At 35.5% G+C, this 15,068-nt stretch overlaps 2 protein-coding genes across 2 annotated transcripts; one reads left to right on the forward strand and one right to left on the reverse strand.

The window, feature by feature from the left end:
- Positions 1-3,330, forward strand: LOC120072855 (cytochrome c oxidase assembly factor HCC1). The gene is made up of 7 exons (XM_039025375.2): positions 1-300; positions 700-876; positions 977-1,067; positions 1,701-1,913; positions 2,614-2,700; positions 2,792-2,924; positions 3,017-3,330. Exons 1-7 carry the CDS (start codon positions 151-153, stop codon positions 3,126-3,128), a joined length of 963 nt encoding a protein of 320 aa, XP_038881303.1. The 5' UTR covers positions 1-150; the 3' UTR covers positions 3,129-3,330.
- A 1,021-nt stretch (positions 3,331-4,351) lies between these two features.
- LOC150031050 (AMP deaminase-like) lies at positions 4,352-14,722 on the reverse strand. The gene is made up of 19 exons (XM_090309322.1): positions 14,122-14,722; positions 12,838-12,998; positions 12,528-12,735; positions 12,036-12,214; positions 11,845-11,896; positions 11,642-11,769; positions 11,368-11,547; positions 11,159-11,226; positions 10,851-10,993; positions 9,919-9,980; positions 8,066-8,179; positions 7,213-7,353; positions 6,812-6,964; positions 6,418-6,471; positions 6,231-6,341; positions 5,967-6,140; positions 5,736-5,816; positions 5,074-5,172; positions 4,352-4,950 (listed from the first exon to the last, which is right to left on the reverse strand). Exons 1-19 carry the CDS (start codon positions 14,477-14,479, stop codon positions 4,882-4,884), a joined length of 2,535 nt encoding a protein of 844 aa, XP_090165448.1. The 5' UTR covers positions 14,480-14,722; the 3' UTR covers positions 4,352-4,881.
- Between the last annotated feature and the right edge of the window lie 346 nt (positions 14,723-15,068).

A 15,068-nucleotide genomic window follows, 5' to 3' on the forward strand; every position in this document is an offset into this window, starting at 1 on the left:
AATGGATCCGGCCCATAAAGAAGCCCATTCATAATGATCCAAAAGTTTTACCAATAAATAGCCTGCCGCCTTCCCTCCAAATTCCGGCGACGAGGGTTTCCGAAAGCCATTTCCATATTTCAGGGTTTTACGAGATTTTGCAGTTTGACAATGGCGACCATTATTTCTAGGAGTGCGAAGCATTTCCATTACGCAAATCGCAGTCTCTCTTTGCACTGGCTGAGGTTACATTCTCTTTCGCCTTCGTCTTGCGTTATAGAGGGCGCGAATCTTCATGATCCACCTTTTCCCCTTCATTCGGTTGGTTTACTTATCCATTTTGATTAACTTTCTGCCCTAATGTTTGCTTTGTATTGTGGGATGATGTTTGTAAAGAAGTCATGCTTAAGTTAAAGATCCAGTTTTTCAGTGAAATTTACACGATACTAATGATTAATCGCTTCAATCAACAATTTAGCGAATGATCGTAGGCTGTACGCTGCCTTATTTCGGGCCTAGAATTTTTGGTTGATGATAGGGAAGTAACAATGAGGAAATTGTTTAAATTCCTGGCGCGACGATACTCTGAATTCTTTTTCTTCGTTTTTTTCTTAAATTCTCAATTGTCACCGTCGATAGAGGTTATACTACGAGAATTGTGTTTAGCATTTCTCTTTATGAGTATTTTTCTTTCCAATTGAGTTCCCTCTTCATTCTTAGGGGCTTGGAATAAACTTTCTAGCTACGTATATAAGACGGCTTAATAGTACCGCTTCTACTACTGCTGATTCTCAAAACCCAGCCTCCGAGAAACCGGTAGAGTCCAATTCTAGTGAAGGGAACAAATCGGGGAAATCAAATCAGGGTCAGGATGCTGGAAAACCTGTTCGTGGTGGGGTATGGTTGCCTTTAGCTTTTCTAATGGACTTTCTACAATCATCTATAGCCTTCTTCTTGAGATTTGATTGTTTCGAGTTGATTGACTCTCTCCTTGCAGCCGGTATCATGGTTGAGTTTTCTTTTGCTGGTTGCCACCGGAGCGGGACTGGTTTTCTATTATGACAGGGAAAAGAAACGTCATATCGAAGGTAGACTACTATGGTGAGTGCCTGAGTGGAATAAATATTCTGCACCCCGTTTTCTAAAAGAAGAAAATCTTCCAAGCAATGTTTATTCGAAGAGGTCTCTTGAACAAGCAAAATGTGGGGGTTTGCCCCTTAATACATTGTATATTGCTATTGTTCTTGCTATTGCTTTGTTGTCAAATCATAACATGGCTTATAGGTATTGTACAGTAGAAAATCTTGAATTAACTTTTCCTTCTAATTCAAACATGACTTTATTTAGTATTTTCTACAAGCTAGGTGCTACTCATATGAAATAAGACTCTTCACCTGACCTAACCAATTCCTTTTTTGATCTTGCTGCTTCCATGTGGGTAGTTATTTGGTTTCATGGTTCATTTCCAGCGTCATTATTAGATTTATCATCTATTATCTAGCTTTGAGTACATTTTTGTTAGTCATTTTACCAATTTTTTGTAACTGGAACTATTCGCTATAAGGGTTACTGTAGAATGTAACTTGTTGGAAAACATTTAGCAAGATGCATGGGTTGCTTTTGGTAGTTGGGGCATAATGTGCGTTGATGTACGATTTTATTTCAATGTTGTTCCTCTGAGTTTGCATGCATGATTTGATTATTCTTCTTCTAATTAACAGAAATAAACAAGGCTTCCACAGAAGTCAAACAAGGACCGTCAGTAGGAAAAGCAGCTATTGGGGGCCCATTTAAACTTGTTAATCATGATGGGAAGCAGGTCACAGAAAAAGACTTTTTTGGGAAATGGACATTGGTATATTTTGGCTTCACTCACTGTCCCGATATCTGCCCAGATGAGCTACAAAAGCTAGCTGCTGCAGTTGATAAAATCAGTTAGTCATTTGCTCTTCCACACACTTGTTGGAGTTACTTTTCCTGAAAGATCAGTTATCGTTTGCTTTCGCTTTAGCTTATTTCTCCCAGATGCCTTGTTTCGTCAAATCCAAACACTGGACTTGTGAATAGCAATCTCAAAATAACTCACATGATTTGATTTATGTTCTTACTAACAGTTTTGAAAACAGGAAACTGTTTCTCAACTAGTCTTTGAAAAAATATGTTTGGTCTTTCATATTTATGTTAACAAATATATAGTCCCTTCAGTGACATCTGATAGATATAAACATAATATAATGATGGCAGACATGAAAAGTTCTTAATGTAGTTTCTTGGGGCATCTTCTAAATGACCGTTTTGTTTTATTGGGTTTTATTTTTATTTTATTTATTTTTTTCAAACAAACTGTTATTGGTTAATTTTATTCTACTTTTGTCCTAGTTAGTTGTGATAAAGATGTGTGGCGTTTAATGGTCAGGACTTCTGCTGACCGTTTGATATTTTGATGAGCAAAAGTTTCCTCCGATCAACAGTACCTTTGTTTATAATTATGTTTTCTTTTTTTTTTTTTTTAAAAAAAAAAAACAGTTACATTTCTTGTGACAATTTTCTGACAAACTTCTTAAATTTTTCGTGCCATTTATTCTTGAGCTAATTATGTTTGTTTATAGTTTCGTCTTTCTCTGTTGGAAGCAGAAAAGGCAGGAATCAAAATTGTCCCTGTTTTCATCTCTGTTGATCCTGAGAGAGATACGGTCGAACAAGTGCGGGAATATGTCAAAGGTATGTAGGAGTCAGTTCTCCATCTGTTAGTCATACTTGTTTAGCCTTTAGACAATACCAAATTAATATAATCTTTTCCCTAATGTTACAGAATTCCATCCGGACTTGGTTGGCCTGACTGGGACTACGGATGAGATACGGAATGTAGCGCGGGCATATCGAGTTTATTATATGAAGACTGAAGAGGAAGACTCAGATTATCTTGTTGATCACTCCATAGTGATGTAAGTATCAGTTCCAATTTACTTCAAATTGAGTCCGTCATCAGTATCACACGTTAAGTTTTTTTCACAATCTGGTGGGGAATTTGGTGCAGGTATTTAATGGGTCCTGAGAAGATGGAATTTGTAAAATTTTTTGGGAAAAACAACGACGTTGATTCACTTGCAGATGGTGTTATCAAAGAGATAAAGCAGTACAAGAAATAGAAAGCTTTTACAAACCAATTTCAACTATACTACCTCAATCCGGTCAGTTGATTTTCGAACTTGTCATTTTCTACTCGAGTATTTTTCATCGCATGGCTTTCACAGCGGGTTGCTGGGCTTATTTGGAGTCGCCAGGTTGATACCTATAACAATAGGCTTGTCTTACTTAATAATATTGTTTTATCTTGGTTTCCCTTCTTTACCAAGCATTTCTTGAACATTGATCCAACATGCCGTTCATTTTAGCGGTTTAAATCCCATTGATGACTAATCACTGGCAAGGATTTCATGCTTTACAATGATAACCGAATAAAAAGGAGAAAACCGTCACTTTTTTGGATAATGTTGGCTCGATTCCGGTAACTTTGGGCTCTGACTCTTTCATTATTTTTTAAAAATAGCTAAAAAAAATTAAATTTACTAAATAAAAAAATGTGAAATTTCGTGTTCAGGAGTTTTGATGTTTAAACTCTGGATGACTATTGCGCTTTAGTGTGTCGATCAATGAGAAGTATTATATAATAATAGGAGTCACCTTCTGTTTGTGATTTTGCTAATCTGGAAAGAAGTTTCAGTTTCTTATGTTCAGTTCCTTTTTCCAACTTCTCAAAATCCATCCAACCTAAATTTGACATAATAAGCTTAGACCGTAATGAGGTTCGTACTAAACCAACTTAATTAATCCGTTCATAGATGCACTCATTATATCAATTATTAAGGGCAAACTGAAGTGATTTTAAGATCCTTAATTCACATTTTGTGGTTCAAATCACTCCAATACATTTTCAAAACTTTCCTTTTTCATTCTAAACCTTGTCATACCCTTCAAAATTAACCATTAGAAGCATGTTTACATGTAATTTCTAGGTTAATCTACAAATTTAGTCCATATGTTTAGCCCTCGTGATTTTGGAAGTTGAAATTTAGTACATAATTTCTATGATTTAATCCTCGTAAATATCCCCACCGTTCATAAACAAAACAATTCTTTTTACCATAGAAAAGAATTTTTTCAAACCATTGAAGACTAAATCCTAAAATATAGGGACTAAATTTTACAAAATGTACGATTAAAACTAATTTTAAACATAATAAAGATGATTTTAACTGTTTTAAAATCTCAATGTACACTAATACTACTTAAACAAACACTCAGTGGTGAGCAAACTCATCTCATAACGTTCGAGATTACCGACTTGGTAAAGAAATTTGAGAGTTCCAAATAGAGAGTCAAGCCAGCGTATTAAAGATGCCATTATGGAAGGAGTTTGTTCATCCAGTAATGTGCCATTGTAGATTACCACAAAATCATAAGCAAAGCCTTAAATTATAGACTATAAATCCAATGATAATCAAAATTGGATTTAGAGGGAGCATTTGTCCCTTCCAACCGTGGGAAAACACTAACTTTATTTTCACGTCCTCTTATTATTTCCCACCATTATGATTATTTAGGCTGCTACGTCTATATATATATATATATATATATTTATATATTCATTCGATCAACGTTAAATTATGCCCATATCAAAGCTTCGGCTAGACATACCCCCTCAGGCTACCATTTGCAATTTGTATATACTCCCCTTCCCCAACTTCAGATTTCTGCCTCCAAGGCACAACCAGATGAATTTTATCGAAACCCAACTTCTTCGTTGAGGCGATCAAATGACTAATCCAAATAATCGAATCTTCAAACTACCACCTAAAATATAACATGCTCCAGTCTTCTGAGGTGTTCCTCCACTGCTCATCACTTTTCGATCTCGTCAGAAATGTCGGCCTTCCCTAGGTAAACCAGCTGCATTTCCTCTCTCCAGATCTTGGTTTTTCATAACATTTTGAGAAGAAAATGGGCATAAAAGTGAAATTGTCAGGTGATGATGGAAATCTTTCAAGTAAAGAGAAAAAAGAGTGCAGTAAGAGAGGGAAAGAAGGTATATACCGTGTCACGGAATTCGACTCTAATGTGTGGAACATTTGTTCTGTGAATATCATTTCCTGCAGGTCCTCTCTTGTAATATTCTTTTCCAATCCAATGCGACTGCAACAAAAAGGTCGAGTTCCAGCAGTCATTGATAAATGTTGCAAATGGGGGCAATAGGAGACATCGGAAAGAAATTTGCAGATATCAGTGATTCTATGTATTTGCATTTGAGAAAATGCACGTTCACAAGGAAATATATTGATGATCTCACTCAAGTATGGACTCAATTTATATTAATCAACTGCTTCTCAAGAGTCATTCTACAACTTATCCTATTCAGGTACGGCCATTGGGCTTCTACAACCTATAAAGCAAACCCAACCAGTAAAACACATCTATTCATGTAAGGCCGTTGCTGCTGGTTAACTTCTGTCCAAGGTATCCCTTTCATCATAGTAAAGATAAATAAATAAATGGGGAAGATACATTTGATCTTGAACATTTAGGATTTTAACGAGACGTAGGAAACAGATGTTTTCCATTGAACATATTTAAAATCATAGTTGGATGCATCATACGCAGTTGGAGGAATAAGAGTATTTTCTCCGCATCATAAATTCATAGTATATGAGTGGGGGATTTAAGTAAATATTTATATAGCTCCAAAGTTCTGTATGTACCTTCAGAGCATGAGAGAAACCTGATTGGTAGACAGAATTGCGTGCTATTTCACATAGGTCACAAGAACTCAGCTTCCAGACCTGTACAATAAATTTTAACTTCAATAAAAAAAGAAAAAGAAAAAGAAAAGGTAAACAAGATAAAAGAAACAAAGTGTAGAAATGCAACCTTCTATACAGAGCTCAGAAGAAAGTTGAAAGGGGTATAAGGTAAAGGAAAGATGAACTTACTGAAGCAGCTATGCTATATTCTTCAACCAGAGGTTCTTTTGTTAAGTGGATTTGGAGAGGATCATCAGTTGAAAGAGAGACATTTAGACCACGAGAAAAGAACATGGGAAATGGATTCCGGTGATAGTCCAAAAACAGGGAGTTGTTGCTAAGCGGAGACATAGCCAGACCAACCTGTTAACGCAAGACGTGTTCAAAATAAGAGACAGTAACAATGAAAATTATGCGAGTTTAATGGGAAGAAATTGTTGTCTGCTTCATTACCTGTGCTAGATAATATAAATACTGAAGCACTGGAGACTTTCTCAAATTGATTCCATGTGCAATGCTATGAGCAGTTAGGAAAGTTGCAGCAAGGTGGTCAATATCACCAGCCTGAAAAGAATTCTATGCATAAGTTGAATGTAAAAAATGCAACGTATCATCGAATTTGAGTAAATTTCTGAAGTACCTCCCCAGAATGTGGACGAAGGTTTATAGTGGTCATGCCCTTTGATTCACGAAGCTGAAAAGCAATTCGAAAGGTTATAACCCTAGGAAAAGTTAAGCATGGAGGAAGCACAGACCAAAGCATCGGTCATGATATAAACGCAGGAAATATTGTGAAAGCCCAAAGGAGTACAAATAAAAGAACATCTAAAATGCCACCCATAAAAACAACTTTGTATTGTGCCGAGCAAAACATAATTTATTTTAAAACAGACTCGTCTAAAGTTGTAAAATCAAGTATGGAATCTTAAAATGGGCCATTTATACCACATTCACGTAATGGACTGCTATGTACTTTCAAATTCAATAAACAAAATGACACAAAGTAACGAGCTTAAGATCATTTCGTTATAAACCTTGTTTAGTGTGTAGAGGTTGGCATAGCAGTAATAGACATAGTATGAGAATGCGGGATTGAAAACATTTGTCCACTGAGCAGGCGTTGGCATGTGCTTGGTAGGGCGTCGTTCAGGTTTGCTTTCATCATCAACCAAATCCAAACCAACAACCTGAAAAGTTCATAAAAGAGAATAAATTTGAAAATTCTGCACCCACGTTGAGTGAACAAGTTTATGGTGCGTGTAACATAGGTTACTTCCTTACAAAATTATATAAAACATAAGTTACAATGGCAGAATAAATGAGAACACAATTCTAGCAACAATGGTTTCAGATACAAACCTACCAAAATCAATAGGACATATTTAGACGCTATCTTCATTTAAAAAGACTGATATGCTCCTGTAATATAACAAACCTGTTTCAAGAAAACATGCAACTGCGGATGTGAATCTGGATCCACCGTGACCTCAAACAATGGAAGGAAGATGTTATCAAGAATGTTTTGAAACGAAGTCACAATCCCCATTTCCTTATACACATTGTAAAGTCGTGGCAGCTGAAATGCAAACCATAACAAAATATAAGGGTGACAATTTTCTGAAAGGATAGTACTTCTCAGTGTCCTTGTTGATATGTACAAAATACAGAGAAGTGCTGGATAATATGCCATTTGTAAACTTAAAAACGAAAAGCTTAAGCCCCGTTTGGGTAACCATTTCGTTTTTGAGTTTTGGTTTTTGAAAATTATGCCTTTTTTCTTCTCATTTCTTACCATAATTTGCATATTTATTAAGTACAATGGTTGTATTATTAGCCAAAAATTCCAAAAACAAAAACAAGCTTTTAAAAACTACTTTTTTTAGTTTTCAAATTTTTGCTTGGTTTTTTTAAACCATTGGTAAAAGGTAGATAACTAAGGAAGATGTTTGGAGGTGTAAGTAATGTCCATAGGCTTAATTTTAAAAAACAAGGCCCTAGTGATATCCATAAGATGCCTATGAAGAAAATTTACAGTTCCTTAGTGAAGCATAAGAATTAAGAACCAGAGAAACTCTAAACTCTAATTTTCATAAAAAGCATTATGTAATAAGTCAAAAACTGTGACATAAAGATGGTGATAAATAATTTTCCAAGAAATAATGCAACTTCAGTTCACTTAATAAAGCCAATTGCAGTAAACCCGAACCAAATTTGATATGACAAGCCAGGCATATATGATAAGCCAAAATGACCTTTTTTTGTTATTGTGCTTTTGAAGGCTGCATTACCTGGATCAACCATACAACATTTTCACTGTACAAATCATTATTAATTATCCAGCTGGCAAGTTGATCCCATTCACTTTGCTTCCTTCCATATATAGATATCCGATATTCAGCCATCTGCACTAAAAGAATGAAACATCAAACATGCAAAAATAGAAGTAGGAAGGACGACATATTATACTCATCAACATAAATTTGCATAAAGCTACCATGAGTTTATTTTTTATGCATCCATCAGCTATCAAGTATCAAGGGACAACTCAACTATCAAATATAGTGGGATCCCTCAAACATGCTTACTCCATATCATGGACATGACATATAACTTTTCAAATATTAATTCAGTAAAAGATACTGTACACGATCCTGGACATATGTATCACTAAAAGTTTTATTTCATAGACTGGAAAACAATAGGAAATAATTCATAAACATAAAAACGTTAATTATATTACAATTACAATTTGCTAAATGAGTATCTTGAAACAAAAGTTCTATAGAAGCATAAAAAACGAACATTGCACATAATATATGAATACGAAACTGTATTGAAATAATTCCACCATTTCTCATTCACATGCTAAAAATAAATATTCATTATTCTCCTTTTCTTTTGTATTAAAGCTCCCAAGTCTGATAAATGTCCAAAGGGTGCGTGTTCAGTAGGATGAATTTTAGGATGGTGAAATGAGGTAGGAAATGCCTCACCAGATCAAAAATTGAAGACAAGATAAGGGTTTAGAGCAGGGCTGAAGATAAAATCTTATTTCCCTTCACGAGTTATGGATTGGATTCTTAGAGAGTCGCCATTTAGGTTGGGTTCCTTGGTTAAGGATGGATTAGACAGGCAGCTTTGTCTCCTTAGAAATAATTTGTCTTTCAATGCAATATGAATCCCATTTCCTTAGCAAAGCTTATCAATAGCAGTTTGCTCGACTTTCTGTCCATATTTCTTGAAAAGGGAACCAGTTTGAAAATACCTTTTGGAGACTTTCCTTTCCATTGCATTATTCCTTCCCTGTGAAAGAGTCTTTAGGATTGGTGCACAATAGCGCCATCTTTCATATGCAATGGTGGTAGGAGTGGAGTTCAACAGTCTGTACAGGAAAGCTCTTTTTTTCTTATAAAGAAACTGAGCTTTCTTCAAGAAAAATGAAAGAAAACAAAAGGACAAACAAAAAGACAGCCCAGCAAGAGAGGCCAAGCACCAAAGTGAACAGAAAATCTGAATTGGAAGAGCCTGTTGGTTTAAAGTTTTTGGGTTGACCTAAGTGTATCCCCTCCCACTGTCACAACTCATCCATGGAAGTACTTCTGAATTCTCTTTTTGAAGTAGAGTTACCACGGCAAGCGAATAAACTAACAAGAGGATTTAAGAGGCATAGTGGACACTTGGAGGATGTCTGGAATCTGTCTGTTTGGATTTCACCCATCTGGCCCTTTTTCCAAGTCTTTTGTGATTTTTTTCCTTTTCTTTTATTACAAATGATTAGAGCTCTTTCTTGTAACTACTGTTAGTTGTATTTATTTTCATCTAGCAGCTCCTCTCCATATCCTGTAGGCTAATATTTAAGAGAGAGAGAGAGAGATTGAGAGAGCGGAAAAAGTATATTTAGGTTCCATCATAGGAAGTTGACATCATAGAAATTACTAAAAGCAGAGACATAGATGAACCATCATCGCTTTTTTCCCCTTCCTCTAAAACACAATGCTATCCACACATTTTCTGAACAGGGAATACAGTTGACATAGATAGAAAACATACTTGGTATATGCTAGAAATTTTAAATCCACGCCCATAAAGCAAATGAATTCAGAATAGCGTATCTAACTACAAAGATGGAAGAATGATGCACCTGATATTTACTTGCAGCAAGATCAGAAAATACTTGTTTGGTCAGCTCACCAAGGAAACGGCCTTCAAAGAGACATCCATCAGAAATATCAAAAACTAATAGAATGCAACAGTCTAGTAAAGTTCCTTAAGAATGCCATAGAGATGACAAACTAGTCAAAGAACCATATCTACAGCCACGTCTCTGGTGATTTAAACCAGCAACAAAAAGGCTGCATGCTATTATCATCCATTGATGAAAGGATTAACACAAAAAGGATATATTGGGTATATAGAGTTATTATGGGATTGGGGACAGAATATACGTGTAGGGTATATGAAGTTATTTTAAGGAAGAAATGAATGAATAATCTTACAAACTCAAATAAAAGCCCTATTTTAATAAATTATCTATCTTCAGTTATACAGCCTATTGAAAAGTGTTCAAGGTCAAATAAATTGTTCTCTCATCTTATTATTCATTCTACTATTTTCTTCCTATTTTAAGTTTACTTACATTTATCTATTATGTGCCTCGTAAAAGAAACCCACACGGTTTCTTTTTCTTTTTTTTTTTTTTTTTTTTTGCACCTTGAGCTGCTTCAGCTCCAAAGGACTATTGTGCTTTAGTGCACATTGAGCTTTAAGAAAGCATTGAATTATTTCTCTCTCTCTCTCTATATATATATATATATACATACACGAAAGAAGAAAGAGAGACCTTCCATCAAACCAATGAAAAAAAGAGATCATTACATCAACTGCAAATGCATGTTTTGGCTTGCAGATTATAAATTCTCCTTATTCCTTAAACTAATTTCAGTACGTAAATCACAGTCCCAAAACCCTAAATTGACCAACCAAATATGCAACAAAGAAGAATGTGCAAACAAAATCAAATGTCACACTATTCTCATGTCAAATCTAACAGTTTATAAAATAAGCAACATATACCTTGAATTAGATTGTCCAGCTTTAGGAAGATCTCCCTGAGTCTACTTTGACCACAGGGATTGTATTTAAGATTGAACTTATCAAAGCGGTGAAATGTGCTCTTGTCAGCATGAACATCCAAGAGGTCAACATTTAAGTCGTACCTGTGCTCCATATGTCAAAAGAAATCAATATTCCAGTCTTGGACATAATTTAATAGAAATTTGAAGTTCGAAGTGGATAAAATCAGTATATCTTGTTTTTCCTGTTTGGATGTTGAATGTAAGTTGTTCTTCGTGATCAAAGAAAATGGATAAGGAAAAACTTACCCGGATAAGTCCAAGCTCTCAAAAACTTCTTTCAAGGTCAAATATGTACCATCCCGAAATATTACAACCTAAGTAGAGGGATACAAATAAAAAAGAAAACAACTAAGAGCAGTTCACCAAATGACTTAGATGTAGGGCATCAATTCTTACAATCCATAATAGACACGGGAAGAAACACTAGTCAATAAATCAAAAGTCATTTTCATTACCTCATCAGGCTCTTTTCTCAATTTGGACTTTATAAATCTCAAGAGATGTTTCTGGTTCATGCACGCAGAGTGATGAACATGAGTATCCACTTTCCTGACATTGTAAAAGTCACGGTGTGGAGCACTTTTCTGAGCCAGAAATTCCTTGTCCGCATTAAGCATCAGATGAAGATTGAATTTCTGAATGACGTAAAAGTATAGGCTTATCATCAAGGATGCCAAATAGAAACGTTAACAAACATTTCAATAAACTAAAGCATTATAGGACATATACCTGTTCAAGAAGATTCAGTCGATGGTGGCAAAGAGTTCTAATGTTTCCTGCTGCAGTGACTCTAAGTATGTGATGAAGATCGGTAAAAAAGGTGGTTGCATCAGCAACAGGAAACAGTTCTTCCTTTGCTGCAAATGATTTAAATAAAACTCAAAAGAAGAGCAATTAAAAAGAGACATCAAAAGTTTGTGGGGATGTCCTACAATTTTTGTCTGCATAGACGTGAATGACCCCATCTTGCATCTCAAAATGATGCTGCAGTAAGAAAATATAAATTGAATAAGAGGAACAATCAAATAAAATGCATAATTATGAGAACAAAGGACATTTGAAGCAGAATTAGTAACATGCAGTACAATATACTAGACTTATTTGTCAATATTGACACACTCACATCAGACTTGCCCTCAGAAGTGTATTGAAACGGATCTGGATTAGGTTTTGGTGTACTGGGGTCAGATATGATTTCTTTCTCCCATGGAGCAACAGCTTCGCTGAATACATATCTTTTCCGCATCTCAAGGCATTCTTGAAGAACCAGATATGATTCTACTTCATCAGGTAACGGTACCTCTAGAAAAGCACCAGACAAATAGAAGCATATTAAAAATCAAATCTGTACCCACGTATGAACAAAATCCCTAATAATCCATCCAACACAACAAACAAAATGGCATGTTTACCTCTAACAGAAAACATAATATCATGTCCAATGATCACTTATACATTCTTTACGGAAGATTACATCAATATGCAGACATGACACAAAAAAATAAGACCATGCCACGACGTTAAGCACCTTACAATTACGACTTGTATAATTATTATCTAATTTTCAGAGAAAATAAAGAAATAAGTCACATAAAAAGGATCCAACTAGTAATACCAGATGGGGTGATTTTGAGCCGAACAAAAGTTTCTTGTTCAGGCTCTTTCCTCAAAATATCGGCTGTGATTGGATCAGGCTGAACACCATGCAGATCACCAGATATACTATGAGATCGGATCATACTTGAAGCAGCCAAAGCAATCTGCTCTCCATTGGCATTAATGTGATCGGGAAGATTTTCAAACATACCCTTACATTCTGGACCCTGCACGTAGGGGGATAAATGCAACACTGTAAGTACTCCCAAGCTCCAAAGGCCATTAGATGCCCACGAAAATAAGAACATGCAAGGGAGTTAAGTACTCACTGCATTTCCATTAGTAAGCAGATATCCCGAACTTAATTTAGTATCCTCAGTTAAATTATCATCTTCGTCATCCGACCCTTCAACACTCTCGAAGGCACTCGTACTTGCAATGGGGGACTTCGGTGAAGTAGGCCTAATTGATCTCTTGGTAGAATTTTTCCCTGATACAAATGATTGTTTGGAGGGATAAGTACATTAATATACAGTGTCAGCCTTTCAATCTTAATATCGATAGGTGAAAAATAGTCAGAAAAATTGCAAGGATGATTCAGATTATCTGGAGTCCTCCTAACAGATTGAAATCATGGGTTTTGGAAGTTGGAGTTGTAAATACATGAGCCAAAAAAAAAGTTGAATGAACCTATTCATGCTAACTATTTTCAGACTAGTTGAAAAAGCCAGGGTCACCCATATCCTTGGCATTTCTTAAAGCAAAGACTATAGATGTCAATTGAAATTATATATCCAGAACGAAATGAAATGGAGCAAATTGCTTTAGCCCATGAGTGATCTCCTGTCAAACATTGCCAAAGTTGATGTAATACCTATACCATCTTTCAACACATTGACTTGATAATTTAGATTACCAAGTTTTTTAAAACTTCAAGCTTTATCTCTTTAATATAAAACAGTCAAACTTTAATCACGATCCATTTTAAATGACCTGAATAGTCAAACCAAAATTTTTCAATAATCTAAAAGGTAGGATAGTCCGTTTTTGTTCCAAAAGAAGGGAGAAAAGAATTATCGAGATGACCATGAACAAATCACAAATAATCTATCAAGGTTAGCCGGTTATGTTACAGACATGCTGGAAATTTCAGAAAGACGATTTAAGAATGGGATTATGAAATACATGACAGGAGACTCCTTGGATTGCATGGCTTAAGAATTAATCAACCGAATAAGACCACAACTGATTTTCCCAAATAGGGTAAGAGAAAGTTCATGACCTATCAGAAACTGCTATCTGCAGTACTATTGGTCATATGAAGATCAAAATACTCCTAATTTGGAATCCTATTAAGAAACCCCGATTCATCAGAACTTAATAGTTAATCATGATTCTAAAGTTAATACATCAGCCGTATACATTGAAACAAAGCAGTGATAAACCTCCTTCTGGATTATTTTAGAACCAAAGGCGCCATAGAAGTATCCAGTAACATTAGATGCTAAAAAAACAAAGCATTCCCCTCGAAATCCAACAAAACCAAACAGTTTTTACTTTTTATGCATTCAAAGTCCATCAATCTTCGGAAGAGAAACCCGTTGAATCCATACCTTCAGGAAGTGTATGTAACCTCGGGAGCCCAGCCGGAATCACGTCCAGCAGTACTTGTCCATTTCGCTTCTCGTCGCCATCAGCCCCACCGGAAATAGCAGTAACATCCGGCAACGAAGAGGAACCCCTCCGATTATAACCATTTCCTTTACGCCGCACATGGTTTCCACGCTGCTTCTTGGAATGCCTCGGCGACTCAACCTCCAAACTATCGTCCCGCTCCCTTTCTCTCTCCACGGTCTTGGCAAACTCCAGCAGCTGAGTTAGGGTTTTCCGGTGCATATAATAAGCCGAAACAGCAACGACGGAAGCCCCTATCAAAGCGGCCATGGCCATGTGCAAAGGATAAGTATCCATTGAAGTTTGCTATGAGAAAACGACGCGTCTCTAACCAGAGAGAAAGCTCTGAATCGTTACTAGCAAACGCCAAAATGATTAACAAAGCACCGATTTGTTCGAGCAAATGAATGTTTGGTTTGATATTTATAGAGAAAGATATATCAGAGAGAGAACCCAGAGACTGCATAGAGAAACAGAGAGGGAGAGATTTACACTACAGCTTTTTCTCTCTCCTACTCTGCCCTCTCTCACCATTTTCTTTTTCTTTTTAGATTTTTCTTTTTTATATATGTCCAATTAGGGTTTTTTTCCTTTTTTTTCTCCTTTCATCTTCTACTATTTTTTTTTCCCTTTGCTCGTAAAATGTTCACGTTAAACTTTTTTTTCGGTAAAAATCTTCCTATGCTCTAAAATCATAAAATATGAATGTCTCTATAGATTTTTATTATATTTATAAATATTTTTAATTGACATTTAAAATAATTCTCAATTTTTTTCTAAATTCTTATAATGTTTATTTTTGTTTACATGAAAATTTTATTTAATAAACTTTGAAAAATGTTTATTTTAATACTCGGGCAACCATGTCATTTTTTACATTAAGTTT

Source organism: Benincasa hispida, unplaced genomic scaffold, assembly GCF_027475165.1.
Source record: "Benincasa hispida cultivar pf3 unplaced genomic scaffold, pf3_genome.v1.1 HicScf1500, whole genome shotgun sequence".
Lineage (NCBI taxonomy): Eukaryota > Viridiplantae > Streptophyta > Magnoliopsida > Cucurbitales > Cucurbitaceae > Benincasa > Benincasa hispida.